Genomic DNA, 19,664 nt, shown 5'->3' with positions numbered 1-19,664 from the left:
GGAAAAAAATAACAGGAGAAAGCCGGACTGACTGACTGCATCAGTGCACTTTAGAAAGTCAAGCGAGGGGAGTGCACAAACGCAGAGACACGAGGACGGAGTGTGTACGACCCTGGGGACCGGGTGGAAATAGCAACCTGCTCCGCTCGTTAATTTAGCAATTAGCGCAGTTACATCTCATTTATGACTTAGCTTATGGTGGAGAAGGCCGATAGGATATTACAGCTAATAAACATCAAAGCAACACACATACACTCACACCCTATCCATGCCCCCTGCTCCTCGCAGGAAGTAGAACCACTCTTGTGGTAAGATTTCCTCCCTCTGCATCATGATCTCCACACACAGCATGAAGCTGTAGATGGTCTTGTGTTGCTCGAAGAGGCCTCGGGAGACGCTGGTGTACGCGCTGAACAGCGTGGAATCCAGCAACGTCTGTAAGCGCACACTGAGCTCGCTGTGCTTTTCTGATGTCTCGATAGTGCTGTTGAACAGCTGCAAAACACACACACACACACACACACACACACACACACACACACACACACACACACAATATTATCCTGAAATTCATGCAACACTATGACACATTGTTTTTCATATGTGTGTGTGTGTGTGTGTGTGTGTGTGTGTGTGTGTGTGTGTGTGTGTGTGTGTGTTACCTGTTTGAAATACTTAAGGGAGAACTGATACATGGGGTCGATCTCAGAAAGACTGGCGATGACGAAGTACATGACGGAGCCTCGTGTGGCCACGGGCCGATATTTCTCTCTGGCGGTGTTTATCTTCAGCTCTGTGGCTTCAGCTTCCTCCAGACAGGATTTGATCGCCTCAGAGGAAAAGGACACCCAGAACTGTTGAGTAGATAGATTCTTGTATCAGACACATATAGGACAACATTTCTCTCCCAAAACTTCAGCAACTGGTCTCCTCAGTTCCCCGTTGTATACGGACAGAGGACGTGATGCTACACAGTGGTAAACATGGCCCTGTCCCAACTTTGTTTTTGCAGCCATCAAATTCAAAATAATGTTATGTTTTCCAAAAAAAAAATTATAAATTCAGTGTGTGTGTGTGTGTGTGTGTGTGTGTGTGTGTGTGTTGGCTCTGCCTCATCAAAAGCTTATTAAATAGTTATTGCATTAATAATGAGGATGAATATATGGAGTTGCTGGCGAGTAAATACAGAGAGGCAGAGATGAAAAAAACGAGCGCAGAACTCCGTAGTATAGACGTCTGATATATTACACTTTTGAAGGAGTGCACAGGATCAGAAGCAATATGAGACATGCTGGACACCACTGATCAGATCTTGTGACTCCTATCAGGATGTAGATGTTTAATAAAAAAAAAAAAAGCTTTGTACATCATGGCGGTTCAGCACTTACTTCTGCTCAAAGGTTAATTTTCTCGAGGGCAAAGCATTGTGCGTTCCTGAAGCACCAATCAATCTATCAATCTGTCTATCAATCTGTCTGTCTGTCTGTCTGTCTGTCTGTCTGTCTGTCTGTCTGTCTGTCTGTCTGCCCACACTCCTTTCTGCTCTCTGTCTTTGATCCTCACATCACTCCATCGGGGCAGGGGAGAGGTGACAGAAAGTGAAATGCAATCTCAGTTGCTGTGTACACACACACACACACACACACACACACAAACACACACACACACACACACACACATCTGTGCTTCATTATTTACGAGCACGCACATCACTCTCGCATATTCCGCTGCAGGTCTCAGAGTGTGTTTGCGTCTAAAAATGTCTTTTGAAGTGATCAGGGTGTGTGTGTGTGTGTGTGTGATACCTGAGGTTAGAGATAAAGCTAGAGGTTGATCATAAGACCCACCCCTTAAAACACACATACTGTAAAGTTGATGATGGTCCCTTTGATGCAAACCTGTGGGTAAAGAAATGACTTCAACATCATAATTAACTGCTGTTTAATGTAATTACACCTTCAGTGCTGCATTCGTGTAACACCACAGACTCATTACACTGTACTGCATAACAGTACATTCAAAACTAAAACATGTGTATTTCCCTAAAAGAGGATTCCAGCTGAGCTCTTTAAAAAAAAGCTTTTTAAATACTTGGAAAGCCTTAATCACATTTTATTTGGAGTGTAATTACCCTGGATGAACAGATTTATAGACACCTGAGCATAAGATTGATATATGCTTCATTTTTTTAGCATCCATTCCACATTCAGTCTCCATAATTCTATATTCTACATTCTATAACTGTGGGGCTTTGTGTGGGAAAGATCTGCCCCCTGTTGTAGTCTTCATTAATTTAAGTTCCAACAAATATCCTGCACCTTTTGATCTAAGAGGATGAAGAGTGGAAAGTCGGTTGGACCAGATGACATACTGGTAGAAGCATGGAGATGTTTAGGGGAGATGCAGTGGAGTTTTTAAGGTAAGAGGATGCCTGAGGAATGAAGAAAGGAGTGTTCTGGTACCGATGAACAGGATTAGAAATGAGTTTATTAGAGGGACAGCGCATGTAGGGCGTTTTGGAGACAAGGTGAGGGAGGTGAGATTGAGATGGTTTGGACATGTGCAGAGGAGGGACATGGGGTATATCAGAAGGAGAATGCTGAGGATGGAGCCAAGGAGGAGGACATGCAGGTGTGAAAGAGGCAGATGTAGAGGGGTATGGAGAAAAATTATCTGCTGTGGCGACCCCTAATGGGAGCAGAAAAAAGAAGAAGAAGAAGCTATTGTTATAATAAGCTCCATTCTTCTGGGAGTCTTTTTAGTTCCACTAGATTATAAAGTTAATAGAGAAATAAAGTCAGGTACTGATGTGGGTGAGGTGAGGAGGCCTGGGGTGCAGTCAGCATGAGCAACATTGTTCAGTAGGGTTGGAGTTTTATAGCAGGAGATCTTCCACTCCAACCCATGGGAAGCATATCTTCATGAAGGCCATGCTGGAACAGGTTTGGGTCTCCTAGTTCAAGTGAATGGAATATTTCATGCTACAGTTTAAATGTGAACAATGAGTATCTCAAAGAAGTATCAAGCACTTGTAAGGTTAAGGTGAAAAGCTGTGTGTGAGGTACAGTGTGTGAGGTTCTGGACGGAGCACAGGTTTTTGGTTTGGATTTTCCTAATAACAAACAGTAAACGATGCCACAATTCCACTGTCGTGTCGAAATCTCCCAGACGGATCAGCGTCTGAAAAAGAAAAAGAAAAACGTTTGAATAAAACCAGATGTTCTTTTCCTGCTCTGTCTTCGGGAAGACGCAGCTCTACCTCTGCCATGTAAATCTATACTCTATGTGACTCTCAGGACACGCTTCGGCCTCCACAGTGTCGTGATACGTCATATTCACAAAGCAGCGGTGGTGCTGAGAGAACGTGTGTGGCAGCAATGCATCGAATCTTTAACATTCGATGCGAATTGATGAATCTTACCATCGCTACATCTCGCATTTGTAGTTGTACATTTCCTTCATCTCTAAACTCTGAATGTGTGTGCGCACATCACCCGAATGTAATATTAAAAACCGTGCAGCTGCTGCACACAAACAAACTCCTCAATCAGATAAGCTTCAAAACTCATCCGTTTCACAGCTGGGTAATGGGTTCACAATACATTTTCAATTTCAGCCAGTCACATCTAGTTAGAGCGCCATCTGTATGTTCTTCCATTTGCAGGACGCAACCAAGAGCAATCATTCCATCAATCAATCAATCTTCAGGATTTATTGGTCTCAATTCTTTATTGTTTTTTTGGCTTGTTTTTTTATTATTATTATTATACATATATTTTATTCTTGTGCAAAATAAAAAAAATGTAATGAAAAAAAAAACAATTAAAAAAACGTGTGTCTGTGGAGTGTCGAATACTTTTGGCCACACAGTGGAGGTAAAGACCGACCTGCTGGGTGCCTTTAGGGAAGTTGGACTGACTTTTATCATCAGGATTTGTATAATAATATTCCTAGAGGAAAAACATCTTTCCTGTTGCAGTTATTTCACCTGCCTGTTTATTTCCATATGCAGAGCTGAAATGAGATGAGGACAGTATGTAAATATCTTGCACGGCATCGGTGTGTGCGTTTCGGTCTCATAGGAGCTGCCAAGCCTCTGAGCAAGATGAAGGGAGGAAAGGAGAGTAAAACAAGCAAACAAAAAAAACAACAAGATGGAGCGACTGGAGGAAAGAGAAAATGGAAGATGGTTTGGATTGTAAAAAAAATCTTAATCGGAAGTAAAATAGATCCCGATTGCAGCATCAGAATTACTCATTTCCACATGCTGAAGCTCAAATTAGTTTTTATTTATACCTGCTCCTGTTATAAAACAGGAATATAAATGCAGGTGTTAACAAATCCAGATCCGGATCTGAAGACACTTAGTCACTGATCAGAGGAGCTCCAGCAGCTTTTATACACGTCCACGTTAAGCTTCACTAGAGTGCTTTTAGAGTCGCATTGATTATAATGGAGTGAAATGGTGTAAGGACTCGGTGAAGAAAGGTCACCTGATCTTGGGAGGGGGTCGATCGTGAGAGAGATGCACATGAACCTGCAGGCTTTAGAAACCTTCTCCACCTTCTCAGGTATAAAATCAGGGTTCTGAATGTAACGCTGCAGCTTTTGAAGGACCTGTGAATGGATGTTTTCTTTGTCGTAGTCGGTCAGCTTCTTTAGGAAGTTCGGGTCACCGAGGACCTGCTTAGCACCCGCCCAGTCTGTCCTGTGTTTGAGGAATGATGGGAAATCAGGCCGAGATCAGGAGACCAGAGTAAGGGGTAATCATCAGGTACATCATCAGGGTGGAGGATGCCTGCTGGTGGAAACAGGACACATTTGAGTCTGAGGAGACACATCACTGCACACAGAAGATAAACACCACTCCTATTACAAACTTCTATTATTTTAGGGTCAATATAAGCCCCGCCCACTTTTCATCAAGGAAAGTTCAGCGTTTATTGATTCTTTATTGTTTATAATAATTTCTCTCTCTCTTTCACACACACTTAAACACAATGTTCTCCCACACAAGACCCAGACTCCTAATAGTTACATTTTACAGTTGAATCTAATATTTAATAAATAAAATAAAAACACTTATTTTTTACAGTCGACCCAAAAACACCACGCATAATGAAGTGCAAACGGTTTAAAAGATTTGTGAGCGAGACTGGAATTTGTTATTGCTTCATAAAAACAGAAGGTTCCAAGTTGCTTTTAAAGGCATTTTTTTTTTATTTTCACTGAAAAGAATCTTAACTACTGAATGTCCTGCGAGTTAATCTGATAACTAATCATCGCTAATGTCTCCTACACTACAGCTTTACTAAGAATAAATAAACACATATGGACAAGGAGACACGTCATCTTCACAGATCATCTCCCCGGATTTAACATCTGTCCTACTGTAACATTTTAAACTGTCTGCAGTATAAACATTAATATTACAGCACAGTGAAATTCCTTCTTTAAATATATTTATAATATATGTTTGAGAGCTCGGGTTAGAGTGCACCATGATACAGCATCCCTAGAGCACAGAGAGTTAAGGGCCTTGCTCAAGGGCCCAACAATGGCAAAACCAGGATTTGAACCAACCAACCTTCCGATCAGTAACCCAGAGCCTTAACCACTAAGCTATCACCTCCCAAAAGAGCGGATGGATGGATGGATGGATGGATGGATGGATGGATAGATGGGTGGGTGGATAATGGAATCAATGATTGATTGATGGCATGGATTGATGGATGGGTGGAATTGTGAATGAATTGGTGAACTGAAGGATTGATGGATGGATTAATAGATGGATGGATTGAGGGAAGGATTAATGAATTGAATAAATGGAAGGATTAATTAATTGAAAAATGGATGGATGGATGGATGGATGGATGGATGGATGGATGGATGGATGGATGGATGGATGGATAGATGGATAATATACTTGGTAAGATTAATGGATGATAGATCTAATGAAAAAGAATAGAGAAATAACAACTGTAAGTGGATAATCCAGTAAATTGACTGAGTAAACAGCAGAGGACAAGATGGATGGATGGATGGATGGATGGATGGATGGATGGATGGATGGATGGATGGATGGACAGACTGATGACTTGAATGATGGATAAAGAAAGATGGATAAAGCAATGACAGATAAAAATGGAAATGGGTGAATAGATGTTTTGAAAAGATGGTTTGGATGGGTGGATATATGAATGACTGGATGAACTGATGGATAAATGGATAAATGGAGCGACGGAAAGATGTGTGGAAGTATGAATGGATGAATGATGCTTTATACAGGGTGACTAAAATACACAGATGGACTACAGTGCGAAATGAATGGATGGGTTAATAATTTGGTGAGCAGAACTGACAGGCAGACAGAAAGAAAGATAGATAAATAGAAGAATGAGACATAGATTAATAGAGGGGGTGATAAAAGGTAGATGGACAATGTGTGCAAACAAACCCATGAAAGTGTAAAGTATAAGCGGATGGATTTGACATGGCCCATTGTGTACCTCATCCCTGTTGCTCTCGGCGATACCCGCCTCCTCGGCCGTGTTGCTGCCAACACCTGCTCCAGCTCGTCTTTCTCAAACAGGTTGGGAACCTCGCCAAGATTCAGCATGGTGTTAATGTTCTCCAGAAACTCCTCAACTACAATCTGAGAACATCACAAACAGCTCATTAAGCACACAACAGTTCGCTGTGTAAACCCTTTTAAAATAACACGTTCGGCATCATGTTCTCCAGCAGGATCCGAATCCTTCACACTTTGCTAATTAGCAAAAATATTTAGCATGTTCTCCTCAGATCAAAGCTGCGTCCCGTGTGGAGTCCAACTCCAGTGGTTACGACAGATGAAAAGTTGAGAGTTTCAGCCCCAGCAGCACCGATCTATCACCGCTAAGCTCATAAGAGAGAGATCGCGTACCACCACTGACCTTGTACCCTAATCCAACTTTTCTTTTCGAAGCTGAGACAGACCAGAGCATTTCTGTTGTACCTTAGATTTGACTAAATATATCCCATATTCACCTGGCTGCACTGGCTTCCTGTTAATCCTGGCATCTTTTCAATCAGGCGTTTCACTGATATTTTATTTGTAGGTCTTATTGATTGTATAGTGTTTCATTACTTTAAATTGTTGTCGTACTGCATCCTTATTATTACAGCGAGTGCAGGAACGGGACACGACCCGGACCCGGAGATCAGGCTCAAACTTAAAGGCTTAAGCTTTAGGGTTAGTAATGGTCCTTTAAATATAAAGGTGATGTGTGAGCGTATTTCTGAAGTACATCCTAATAAAATGAATCATTTTATTAAGAAGAAGTGGACAGATTTACCTGGTATAGTACATAGACTCTAATTAAAGCATACGCTGCATTATAAGGCCCATGATTAATAACTCTTTTACATTCACAGCATTTGGCAGACGTCCTCATCATCTCATTTATATAACTCAGCAGTTGAGGGTTAAGGGCCTTGTTCAAGAGCTCAGTAGTGATAACTTGGTAGTGCTAGGATTTGAACTCACAACTATTTGATCAGAAGGCCAACATTTACACCATTTATTGATTAGAAGGTATGGAGTTCAACCCCTAGTATTGCCAAGTTGCCATCTTTTGGGCCCTTGAGCAAGACCCTTAACCTTCTGTGCTCCAGTAGTTAATGTCATATTTAATTGACCATCATATGACACATTAACAACAATGAACTGTAATGTAAGGAAATTTGGTGCCACACAGATGAGGACGGATTTTGAGTTTGGATCCTTTTATAATTTTTTTCTCATAAAGTATTGCGTTTGCCACTTAAAACATTCCTGAGGAAACTTACGTTTTGACTTTGTTCTGCACGTAAAAGAGATTGGATTCGCCCCGTACTGAACAGGGCTTTTTATATATATATATACAGTACAGACCGAAAGTTTGGACACACCTTCTCATTCAAAGAGTTTTCTTTTTTTTCATGACTATGAAAATTGTAGATTCACACTGAAGGCATCAAAACTATGAATGAACACATGTGGAATTATATATGGAATTATATACATAACAAAAAAGTGTGAAACAACTGAAAAATTTAATATTGTAGGTTCTTCAAAGTAGCCACCTTTTGCTTTGATTACTGCTTTGCACACTCTTGGCATTCTCTTGATGAGCTTCAAGAGGTAGTCACCTGAAATGGTCTTCCAACAGTCTTGAAGGAGTTCCCCAAGAGATGCTTGGCACTTGTTGGCCCTTTTGCCTTCACTCTGCGGTCCAGCTCACCCCTAAACCATCTCGATTGGGTTCAGGTCCGGTGACTGTGGAGGCCAGGTCATCTGGCGCAGCACCCCATCACTCTCCTTCTTGGTCAAATAGCCCTTGATGCCTTCAGTGTGACTCTACAATTTACATAGTCATGAAAATAAAGAAAACTCTTTGAATGAGAAGGTGTGTCCAAACTTTTGGTCTGTACTGTATATACGTTTATATATAGTAAAGAGGACAATGAGGTAGAGGAGATGAATGGATGAGTGAAGAGTATGAGGAGGAGGAGGAGGAGGAAGAGGGGATAAAGAGATAAATAGAAAGGACAATGAGAAAGGGGAGATAAAGGTATGAGTGGAATGAAAGAGAAAGAGGAGATGGAAGAAGAGGGGATAAAGGGATGGGTGAAGAGGACACAGGAAGAAGAACTGAAGGGATGATTGGAGAGGACAATACGTAGAAGGAAGGGATAAAGGGATAAGTAGAGGTGAAGGGATAAGTCAAGTGGATAATAAGGAAGGGAAGATGAAGGAATGAGTGGAAAGAATGATAAGGAGGAGAACATGAAGGGATGAGTAGCGAGGACAATGATAAGGAGGGGTGATGAAGTGATCAGTGAAGAGGAGGATGAGAAGGAGAAGATGAAGGGATAAATAGAAAAAAAAGAGATGTACATATTTTAATTCTATAACTGAGGTTTTTTTTGCTACCTGAATCTCCTTCCAGAAGAACTTACCAAGTCATAACTGTCGAACTGTCACACACACACACACACACACACACACACACACACACACACACACACACACACACACACACACACACACACACACACACACACACACTGTTTATGTATTAGTCTTAATCATACATTCTGTTCACACACATCACTCTGAATTTTAAAGTATACTATATAGACAAAAGTATTGGGACGTCTGACCTTTTTCCAGCCATATGTCCTTTTTCTACAAACTTTCATGGCTCAGGTGGACCTCAGCAAAGTCACCACCACTCTCACCACCCTCTGGTTCTAAAGTAGATGATTTTGTAGGTATTTTTGAGCTTTAATGAAAACGGAAATGTTTTTCTGAATGCAATATTGACTCCAGTGTGTGCTAATAAAACAGGTGTAAATAATTCCATAAATAATAAATAAGTTAAATGATTCCGTATTCAGCATCGCCTCGTCCTCTCGTCTCCGTCCGTCCCACTCCCTCTGGACTGTTTTTCAGCCCTTGTGAAATAAATATCACCCTCACGGGGCGGATTTTCACCTCTAATATTAAAGAGGGGCAGTTTTACTGAGAGAAAGAGATGAGAGGGACTCTGGCGAGAGACTTTTAGAAGACGGTCGGCGTCATAAACCGAATCGTATCGACTCTTTCTGCCATAAAAGCTGCTGCTGTGCATCAATAAGAGGTGAAACATGGAAATGAAGAAGTGGAACAGTATAAATAGTATTAGGAAATGAATAAGCAGCTCAGACACAGGAAGTAGAACGTGGAGTTTTTTGTACCAGAATCACTCAACAGTGTGAACAGAAAAATCATTTTAGTAATGAAGTAAAGCAGCGGGAACCTTTGGCATCGGTGTTGTCCTCGAACTGCTGCCTGACGAAGCTGTCGAAGGCGTCCCAGCAGCCGTCTGTCAGATTCCCACCGATGGCCCAGACGTAGCAGAATAGGAACGTCTGACAGAGCACGATGTTCAGTCGAGCAGAGTCCTGAGCACATACATACAAACCTTTAACTTCAATATCACCTTCATTGTAATGAAGAACTCACCGTCAAACACGCACACAAGGAGGCAGAAGAGGGTGGTGACTCTGCTGATGTCCACCTGAGCCATGGTCTGGATGCAGTGCTTCGAAACAAACTGGAGAACCTTCTACAACATAGCGCTTGAAGGGTTTAAGCCAGAAGAATCCATGAAAATCTGCTTTTGTGGAACACATTTATAGTCCACACTTCTATATCATCACTATTGTGCAAAACAAATCCTGTGGACACGTTGAAGCTAAGAACGACTTTCTCATGAAAGGAAAGAGGTCCTACAGAATATTCCTTCTGCAATATTCCTTGGAGAAGACCCAAACTCAATCCAGTGACCCCGTGCACAAATGCCAGCTCCATGAAGATCTGCTGTTGGATTGGAAGATCTCCTGCTATAGAGCTGCAATCCTATATAACACCTTTGGGATGGACTGCACCTCAGGAACCTCCTCACTTCACCTTCATCAGTACCTGACTTTATAACATTCTTGTGGCTGAATGATAAAATTAAAAAAATAATGAACAAGTGCTCTGCACTAATCAGTACAGAATTAAACGCCTCACTGAGGGGGTTTCATTTGGTCTATTCAGCATTTAATTGAGACACTCAGGAACATTACAGGGTGCTAATGTAGCAGGACGACTTTTATAAAAAGCAGTTCGATTACAGCGTTTTAGTATTTAAAAAAAAAAAAGCAGAATTGCATTTTTGTAGTTTTGTAGATTTTCCCTTAGAATTTCCTCCTGATGCCTGAATCCAGTGATCCTCATATTAATGATTTCAAAACTGAAGATTCACTGAAAATGTTGTTGCACTGAATAACCGCTTTCTATTAAAGAAATCTTCATGGTCCGAATGTTTCTTACTCAAAAAGCTCAAATCAACACCACGTCCTCACTCAGGTGTGGGTTCTCTCGTTTCAGAGACCTGACACACACACACACACACACACACACACACACACACAGTAATAAAATGATTCTGACACATTAATACACACACTGTTTTACTCCCATACACATACACACACAGCTGTTACCCAACAGATGTGTAAATGACTAAAGAGTCACTTCAACATCTGTACAATAAGATCTGATCTCACATTTGACCACATGTCTGAACTCGTTTCATTATTCAGAGTTCTCATTTAGTGAGGATGACGTCCGAGGCGCATCAGACACCGTTTCCACGTGTTTTCTCTTTGAGCGTGTGAATCCCGTATCTCTCTCCGAATCCAATTTTAAAGCCATCACTTTCCCTGAAACTGAAATCTGTGATCCTCTTGTCATTTTCACGTTCTCTCATCAGCATTATGAAGGTTATAATTTTTTATTTTAGCTTTTTCTATGATCCTGGTTTGCAGTAGCTGTTGCACTTCACACAGTGTGCTGCTCGTTGCTCTGCTACAAGTACAGACAGATTTTAATGGTCTCGTGAGAACGTCGCTTCATTAGCAGTAACACGCATGTAGGTCTACTGTATAAATAAATCAGCACATATACAGTAGATTAGATGATTATAATAATCTGCCTGGCTGCTCGGTGGACTGGTGTGTGTGTGTGTGTGCTGCACCTGTATAGAGATTCTGAGCTGTTATTGTAATATGTTCTCTGATACTCTGAATGAGATGGTATTGTATCAGATGTGTTGATCTGCTCATGTGGGCTCTAATGATCAGAAAAGAAAGTAATACAGGGCTCTGCTGCCTCCTTGTGGCAGACTGCTGCACTTCACTTGGACCGATTCGGCTCTTTTCAGTGTTTTCCAGCAAACAAAGGGAAAGTGGACAGTCCGAAAAAGTTGTTTTATTAGAGATTGCACTGGTGAGGAAAATATACTTTTTTTCTGGATTGCTCCAGGACTGATTTCATGCATTTATTTATGAAATAAAATGTGTTATTCAAGGCACTGTTGCATCATTATAATTGGCCAGTAGGTGGCAGTGTAACGTGTGTTCAATCTAATTGTCATAGGTGTGAATTGAACTTTTTGAACAGTAAAGACCACAGGAAAAGGTAGGAGAAAAAAAAACAGTCTAATTTTGCATTTATTTATTATGATTTGTGCAAAATTGTGTTTATGATTCAAAAATATATATTAGAAAGAATTCAGTCAATTTCAAAATACATTTCAGAACATTTGGAGTATGGACTATATTGCAAGCTATAGGGAGGTGGTAGCTCAGTGGTTGAGGATGTGGGTTCTCCACATATATCTTCTCTTTCTCTAATGTTCCCTGTATCACAGAGTATTTCATGGTTTTACGTTGTACATTATCAGTTCAAAGCTGAGTGATTGTGATGTTTGGTAGATCCACTCTGAGGACACCTGACCATAATATTGGCTTCTTTTTTAAAAAACATCCCCATTCACATTGAGTCTCAATTGTCTTTCCATAATTTCCAGATGAGGAGGCCTTGGGTGCAGTCAGAGTAAAAAAACTGTACCACCATGTATCATTTCTCTTCCACTTCACAACTGTGCGATACGTCATGCTGAACAGACTTCTCCAACACTCTCATATACGTTGTGTATCGCTTCACCTCCTGTTTTATATAATCTAAATGTGGCGTATCTTTCCTAAAAGGCACTGTCTGATAGTGGGACATGTATTCTGAAACCTTCTGTAACTGGTCCTTGGTGTACTCAAACTGCTGCTCTAAAGACAGGGTACTGGGGAATGATGGTAGGACCTGAGGGCGTGGCTTGTTGATGTCATGTGTGTTAGAAGTGAGAGGAGGAGCGGAGTAACGTGCGGCGATCAGGTTGATGGTTGAAACCCATAACCTCTGTTCTACTTCACTGTCAGTCTGGAAGTAGAAAACTCTGGAGTCTGCAGTCTTGAGGAACAGGAGATAGGGCATGTTTTTGTATTCCAGAGGGTGAGCCACTGCATGATGCAGACTGATGGTAATGTCCTTGAAATCATCTTCACTGTCTAACTGCAGAAGCAGGCCATTTAGAGTTGCACTGAAGTGCTTCCATGATCTCCTGCACCTTCTGGTTTTTCTCCCATTCGCATCCATAACTCTTTTGCACATGAGCTGACCGGTTTTATAAACTGTATATTCCTCATCATTTTCCTCATATCTAGAGTTGACTCTGAACGCATATAGTGGACACGCTTTGATCGATTTATAGATGTTCTTCAGATGCACTTCAGGATACCAAGATTGGCCAGAGACGCTATTCAGGTTGTCTATAAATTCTTTACAGGTCATTTTCCTTTTCTGACCCCCATGAAGATCAGCGTTCAGTAGAATCATAGCCCAGCAAAGGTTGTACACCCCCTTGTGGAAGTTCAGTGCTCTTTTATTACACTTGAGGTACCAGAGAGAGAAGAAACATATAAAATGATGCTGCAATTGAATTTCATCTTCTGGCCAAAGCACTCGGAGGAACATTCGGAGAGCCGAATCTATAGAGACTGATGTGAAGTTAAAATGCGTCACGTATGCATTCAAAATAGATTTAGCTAATTCTAGATTGTTACTCAGCTGCTGGATCATCTCAGGACTTCTAAAATGTTTAAAGTTATAGATTTGCCTGGCCAGGTTTTTCCCTTTTAAATCTATTTTTCTCTTTTCCCAAATTAATCTTAATAGCTGGATTTGATCAGACATGTCTCTTGAAACTTCTCCCCATTCTGTTGATTGAGGTGCAACTTCTTCCTGTCCTGACGCTCCAGGAGCAACATCTACCTGTCCTGATGCTCCAGGAGCAACTACCACATGTCCTGATGCTCCAGGTGAAACTTCTTCCTGCCCTGATGCTCCAGGAGCAACTTCTACATGTCCTGATGCTCCAGGTGAAACTTCTACATGTCCTGATGCTCCAGGTAAAACTTCTACATGTCCTGATGCTCCAGGTAAAACTTCTACATGTCCTGATGCTCCAGGAGCAACTTCTATATGTCCTGATGCTCCAGGTGAAACTTCTACATGTCCTGATGCTCCAGGTAAAACTTCTACGTGTCCTGATGCTCCAGGAGCAACTTCTACATGTCCTAATGCTCCAGGAGCAACTTCTACATGTCCTAATGCTCCAGGAGCAACTTCTACATGTCCTAATGCTCCAGGAGCAACTTCTACATGTCCTAATGCTCCAGGAGCAACTTCTTGCTGTCCTGATGCTCCAGGTGCAACTTGTTCCTGCCCTGATGCTCCAGGAGCAAATTCTACATGTCCTGATGCTCCAGGTGAAACTTCTTCCTGCCCTGATGCTCCAGGAGCAACTTCATCACTACCTGGCTGTGTTAGGTGGTTTTTAAGTACTGAAGACAGCAGACTCTGTGTTGTTGCTTCTATTAAAGATTTATGCTTCAAGACTTCCTGCTTCATCACGTCACAGCTCTACTCACGACTCTTCTATACCGGTGGAGAATGCGCTTAAATATACTCGGAGCGCTGACGTCACAGAGGACACGCCTCCCGTCTGAGCGGCTTAGTCGCTGAGAGTCACGTGGTCACGAACAGAGAAAGCTTGGAGAAAACTCCAAAATAGAGTCTGACATACACAATAAAAAGATAATAGTTTTAATAATATTAATATATGATATTAATCAGACAAAATTTAATCTGGCTATTTCCCGCAATCGTCATTCAGCGCGCTTGGGGATTTCCACATAAACTCCGCCCCTTTGTGAGGTCCAACCTACTTGTAAATCCCGTGTCCTTCTCCGAGCTGAAAACTAGAAGCAGGGATCCACGCACTTTTTTTTTATAAAAAGTAAATCCGGTAAAACTTTTTTAATGGAGAGTGTGTGTTCACGACATGCTGAGGTTTTAATGGAGCAATGTATATAAATGCAGAGCGATTTAAAATTCAAAGAGACAAGAAAGTCTATACATGACGTTCACGTATCCATGGCAATCAGTCACTCACTTGTCACTACGTCATCATCACGCGCCCTGGTACTGTAGCTCGAGTCGCATCCGCGCTCCCGGTTGTTGAATAATTAGCAAGTTTTAATGGATTTGAAGGATTATTAGGAAAAATAGCTGCTTGGACAAACGTTTACTTTTTTTCTGTGTATTTTCCTTAAAATCTTTTATATATTTGAAGAAACGTCGCAGAAACACTTTTGCCAGTTTTAAGTAGCTTTATATATATATATATATATATATATATATATATATATATAGAGAGAGAGAGAGAGAGAGAGAGAGAGAGAGAGAGAGAGAGAGAGAGAGAGAGAGAGAGATGTTCGCTTTAACACTGTGTAAAAAGCTACTACTTTTAAACAAACCAGACAGGAAGCTTAAAAGAAGTGACTAAATGTTTATTTCATCTGATTGTATTATTGATATCGGGTCTTGACATGTTTGTCACTTGAGTTCAATACATATTTTCTTTCAACAGTTTGTTTTGAATGACTTGTTTTATTCCTGAAACATGGACTGTAGAATAGAACAAAATAAAGTATTCTTTGAATGTGCAAGTATTAATTACTGTGTGCCATGTACTGTTCATACACAAAATACAAATTAAAATAGCGTAATTTCCGGACTATTAAACGCACCCCGAATATAAGCCGCACGCACTGAATTTTACAAAGATTTTTATTTTGCACATAAATAAGCCGCACCTGTCTATAAGCTGCATGTCTACACTGAAACTAATGAACTTTACACAGGCTTTAATGTAAGACAGTGTCTGTTACACGACTTGTATCTAAACAGTAGCCTGTTTAGATACAAGTGAATGTCATTGTGAATGTCATTGTTCACTGTCTTCCTCCTTATGATTTCACTCTGCTGTACCGGTGCCCTTGAGTGTTCTGAAAGGCCTTTAAATAAAATGTATTATTATTATTGTGACGAGCAGTGAGAACTTTATTTTGGAGTTGATCAGCGTTTCGGCAGAGCTTTCAGCGAGAACACAACATGCTGCACATCGTCTGTTTCATTTTGGCAGATTGGATTCATTTACTAGATTCAAACCTGTTCTGGGAATAAATCCCCAAAAAACTTTCTATTTTTACTAGCTGCTGTTTTTTGAGAATTTAAAAAGCATTCTTAAGTCATGACACTCTCTTATTGTCAAAATACTCTCATATAGTCTCAAATACTCTCATATAGTCTCAAATACTCTCATATAGTCTTAAATACTCTCATATAGTATCATATACTCTCAAATACTCTCATATAGTCTCAAATACTCTCATATAGTCTCAAATACTCTCAAATACTCTCATATAGTCTCAAATACTCTCATATAGTCTTAAATACTCTCATATAGTATCATATACTCTCAAATACTCTCATATAGTCTCAAATACTCTCATATAGTATCATATACTCTTACATACTCTCAGATAGGCTCAAATACTCTCATATACTCTCATACAGTATCATATACTCTTACACTCTCAGATAGTCTCAAATACTCTCATATACTCTCATATAGTATCATATACTCTTACATACTCTCAAAGTCTCAAATACTCTCAGTCTCAAATACTCATATACTTTCAAATACTCTCACATAGTTTCAAATACTCTCATATACGCTCTTTTAGTCTCAAATACACTCAATATACTCTCACATACTCTCATATAGTCCCAAATACTCCAATATAGTTTCAAATACTAACATATTGTCTCATATACTCTCACATACTCTCACATACTCTCATATACTCTCACATAATCTTATATACTCTCAGATACTGTCAAATATTTCTAAAGCAGAAAGTTTTACTTTTAATTATATTAATGATGTTAAGAAATGGAATCTACAGTGCACTGTAAATTTTGTGAGATCCTCACAGTGGTCTTGAGACAAATGAATTCAAGTGAGTTTAAGACCAGTGAGTTTAAGTTTAAGACAAATGAGTTTAAGACCAAGACAAGACTAAATCCAAATGCATTTGATTGTGAGACAAGGCCGAGACATTCAAAGATTGTTCTTCAGACAGGGCTCAAATAGTTTTACAACACTATACACTAGGATTTAGGGATTTCTCTTGAAGTCCACAATCATCTCCACTATTTTGAGGCTCCAGGTTGTTGTGGCTGCACCAGACAGCCAGCTGTTAAATCTCAGTTCTGTATGCAGACTCATTAGATTAGATCAGATTAGATTTAACTTTATTGTCATGCAAGGTACATGTACAGAGCCAATGAAATGCAGTTCAAGTAAATGTCTGCAGGACAGTTGAACTGTTTTTTGTAATTAATACAAGTTCATTTCAATTCATGAAAATGTAAACAGAAGGTTAAAAAATTTAACGCTCAGAGAATGTGTATGTGCACGTTTCTTTAAAACTACGTGATGTACACGTGATGCCAGTGTTTGTGCGCGGGACTATGGAATTATGGGTCAGAGCGTAGCAACGACATGGACACGTTAACATGCTGATATGAACGGCTCAAAGGCGCACACGTTTTCACGGTGCCTCAAGAGAGAGCGAGTGAGAGCATGTAAATAAATTCAAACGACATCAGAAAGATGCTTGGGCATTATTTTATTGAACCAGTGCAGCTACCGTTAGCATCAAACCATGAGGTCTATGTTTACAGGGATGAGGGTGAATAATGCACAGTAGGTAATAAATAATATAGAGGGTATATAGTGATATATATATTTGACAGAGAAGTCTGTGGAGGTGCAGTCATTGGGGTTAAGTGAGAAGAGCAGTTGAGGAGTGAACACATCCCTGGGGGTGTTGATGGTGCAGCTGTTTGACATGAATTTCTCCACTCTTGCTATTTGTTGCCGGTCAGAAAGCTGGTGATCCACTGACAAAAAGAGCATTTTTGTGATGATTGTACATAAGGCTAAACTCAAGGACACGAACAGGATCCTTAAATAAGTCCCAGATGTTGCCCTTCAGAAAGGCCAACACCAGTCTCCCAAATGACTCCATGGCATTTCTTTGGGATGGAGATGATGGTGGAGCGTTCGAAGCAGGCAGAGACTTTGCACAGCTTCAGTGATGGTGCTTTGCTTCTTGTTTGTTTCCTGAATACCTTAAACACATCATCTTCACCGATCCGAAGTGCACCAGGAGGGGAGAGGGGGTGCACTGCTGCTATAGGTGTTGATGGTCGTCAAATAAACGAATTCTAAGAAATTATTTTCAAATCGTAGTCACATTTCAGCTCATTCATGATTTTACTTCCCCCCCCCCACAATATTTCAATCTGTTTTGTATTATTTGCTCTTGATGATGTCCCTGTATCATTCAAATGTTCTTGAAGAAATAAATGAAGTGAAACAGGTTTCAGCTTTTTTTCTTTTTTTTTTTTTTTGTGGTAGAAACTCACATTTGCACGTTTAAGTACTGATCTGCGTTCTCCAACGCTCTCGAATACACTGTGTAGCGCTTAAATTCGTACTCCGCGCTTTTAAAAGGTGAGGTATCTTTCATAGAACGCCTTGTCACAGAGTAAAACATGTATTCTGAAACCTTGTACTTGGTGTATTCCACCTGCTCCTTTAGCGACAGGGGACTGGGGAATGATGGTAGGACCTGAGGATGTTCCTTAATACTATTTGAGGTAGAGATGAGAGGTGGAGCAGAGTAACGGGCGGCGATCAGGTTAATGGTCTCAACCCATATTTTTTGCTCTTCTTCACTCTCAGCCTTGATGTAGAAAACTCTGGAGTCTGCCGTCTTGAGACACAGGACATTCGACCTGTTTTTGTGCATCTGAGGGTAAGCCAGTGCATGATGCAGTCCAATAGTAATCTTTTCTTTCTTGAAGTACTTTTTGTATTTAGACTGCACTTCGTCTAACTGCAGAACCATGCCTTGTAGAACTGCACTAAAGGGCTTCCATGATCTCCTGTCTATTCTGGTTCTTCTCCTATTCTTATCCATTACTCTTTTGCAAATGAGATGACCAGTTTTGGGCTGAACTGTGATGGTAGGCTCTTCTTTAATTTGCCGAGGTCTAGATTTTACATTTCTGGCACATAGAGGAGAAGTCTCGATACATTTATAGATGAATTTCAGCAATTCCACGTCGTACACAATTTGTTTACTTATTGAATTCAGATTCACTGTAAATTCTTTACAGGTCATTTTCTTCCCTTTATTGCCCCCATAGAAATCAGTGTTCAGTAGAATCATAGCACAGCAAAGGTTGTACAATGCTTTATGGAGCCTTAGTGGTCTTTCATTACACTCAAGGTACCAGATAGTAAAGTACTTTATAAGCAGATGCTGCAATTCAAGTTCATCTTCTGGCCAAAGCATTTGAAGGAACATTCGAAAAGCAGAATCAATAAACATTGTTACAAAGTCGAAATGGCTTGCATACGCCTTCACTGTGACCTCAGCCAATTCCAGATCATTAGCCAGTTGCTGAATAAACTCAGGCCTTCTAAAATCTTTAATGTGTCGCATATATTTGGTCAGGTTTCTCCTCCTCAAAACACATTTTTCCTGTTCCCAGAATAATCGCGCACTCTGGATCGTTTTAAAGATGTCCTCCTGAATGTCTTCCACAACCTCTTCCTGTTCTGATGATTCAGTTGCAACTTCTTCCTGTTCTGATAATTCAGTTGCAACTTCTTCCTGTTCTGATGATTCAGTTGCAACTTCTTTCTGTTCTGATTCTCCACTTGAAACCGCTTCCTGTTCTGAGGATTCAGGTGCAATTACTTCCTGTCCTAATACTCCATTTGCAAATTCTT

General features: G+C 40.5%; 1 protein-coding gene across 1 annotated transcript in view; it reads right to left on the bottom strand.

Moving 5' to 3' along the window:
* The window catches only part of LOC310721564 (dynein axonemal heavy chain 1-like), a gene marked incomplete at both ends in the record, with an annotated part of 9,825 nt that extends 2,763 nt beyond the window's left edge, over positions 1-7,062 (bottom strand). The window contains 6 exons of the mRNA XM_083533348.1: positions 262-495; positions 663-854; positions 4,555-4,708; positions 4,753-4,827; positions 6,510-6,655; positions 7,030-7,062. Of these exons, the coding sequence (XP_083389474.1) occupies positions 262-495; positions 663-854; positions 4,555-4,708; positions 4,753-4,827; positions 6,510-6,655; positions 7,030-7,062 (834 nt within the window). The remainder of the gene's footprint in view (positions 1-261; positions 496-662; positions 855-4,554; positions 4,709-4,752; positions 4,828-6,509; positions 6,656-7,029) is intronic.
* Positions 7,063-19,664: the final 12,602 nt, after the last annotated feature.

This window comes from Silurus aristotelis, assembly GCF_946808225.1.
Source record: "Silurus aristotelis genome assembly, chromosome: 27".
Classification (NCBI taxonomy): Eukaryota; Metazoa; Chordata; class Actinopteri; order Siluriformes; family Siluridae; genus Silurus; species Silurus aristotelis.
This window is presented reverse-complemented; position numbering and strand designations above follow the sequence as displayed.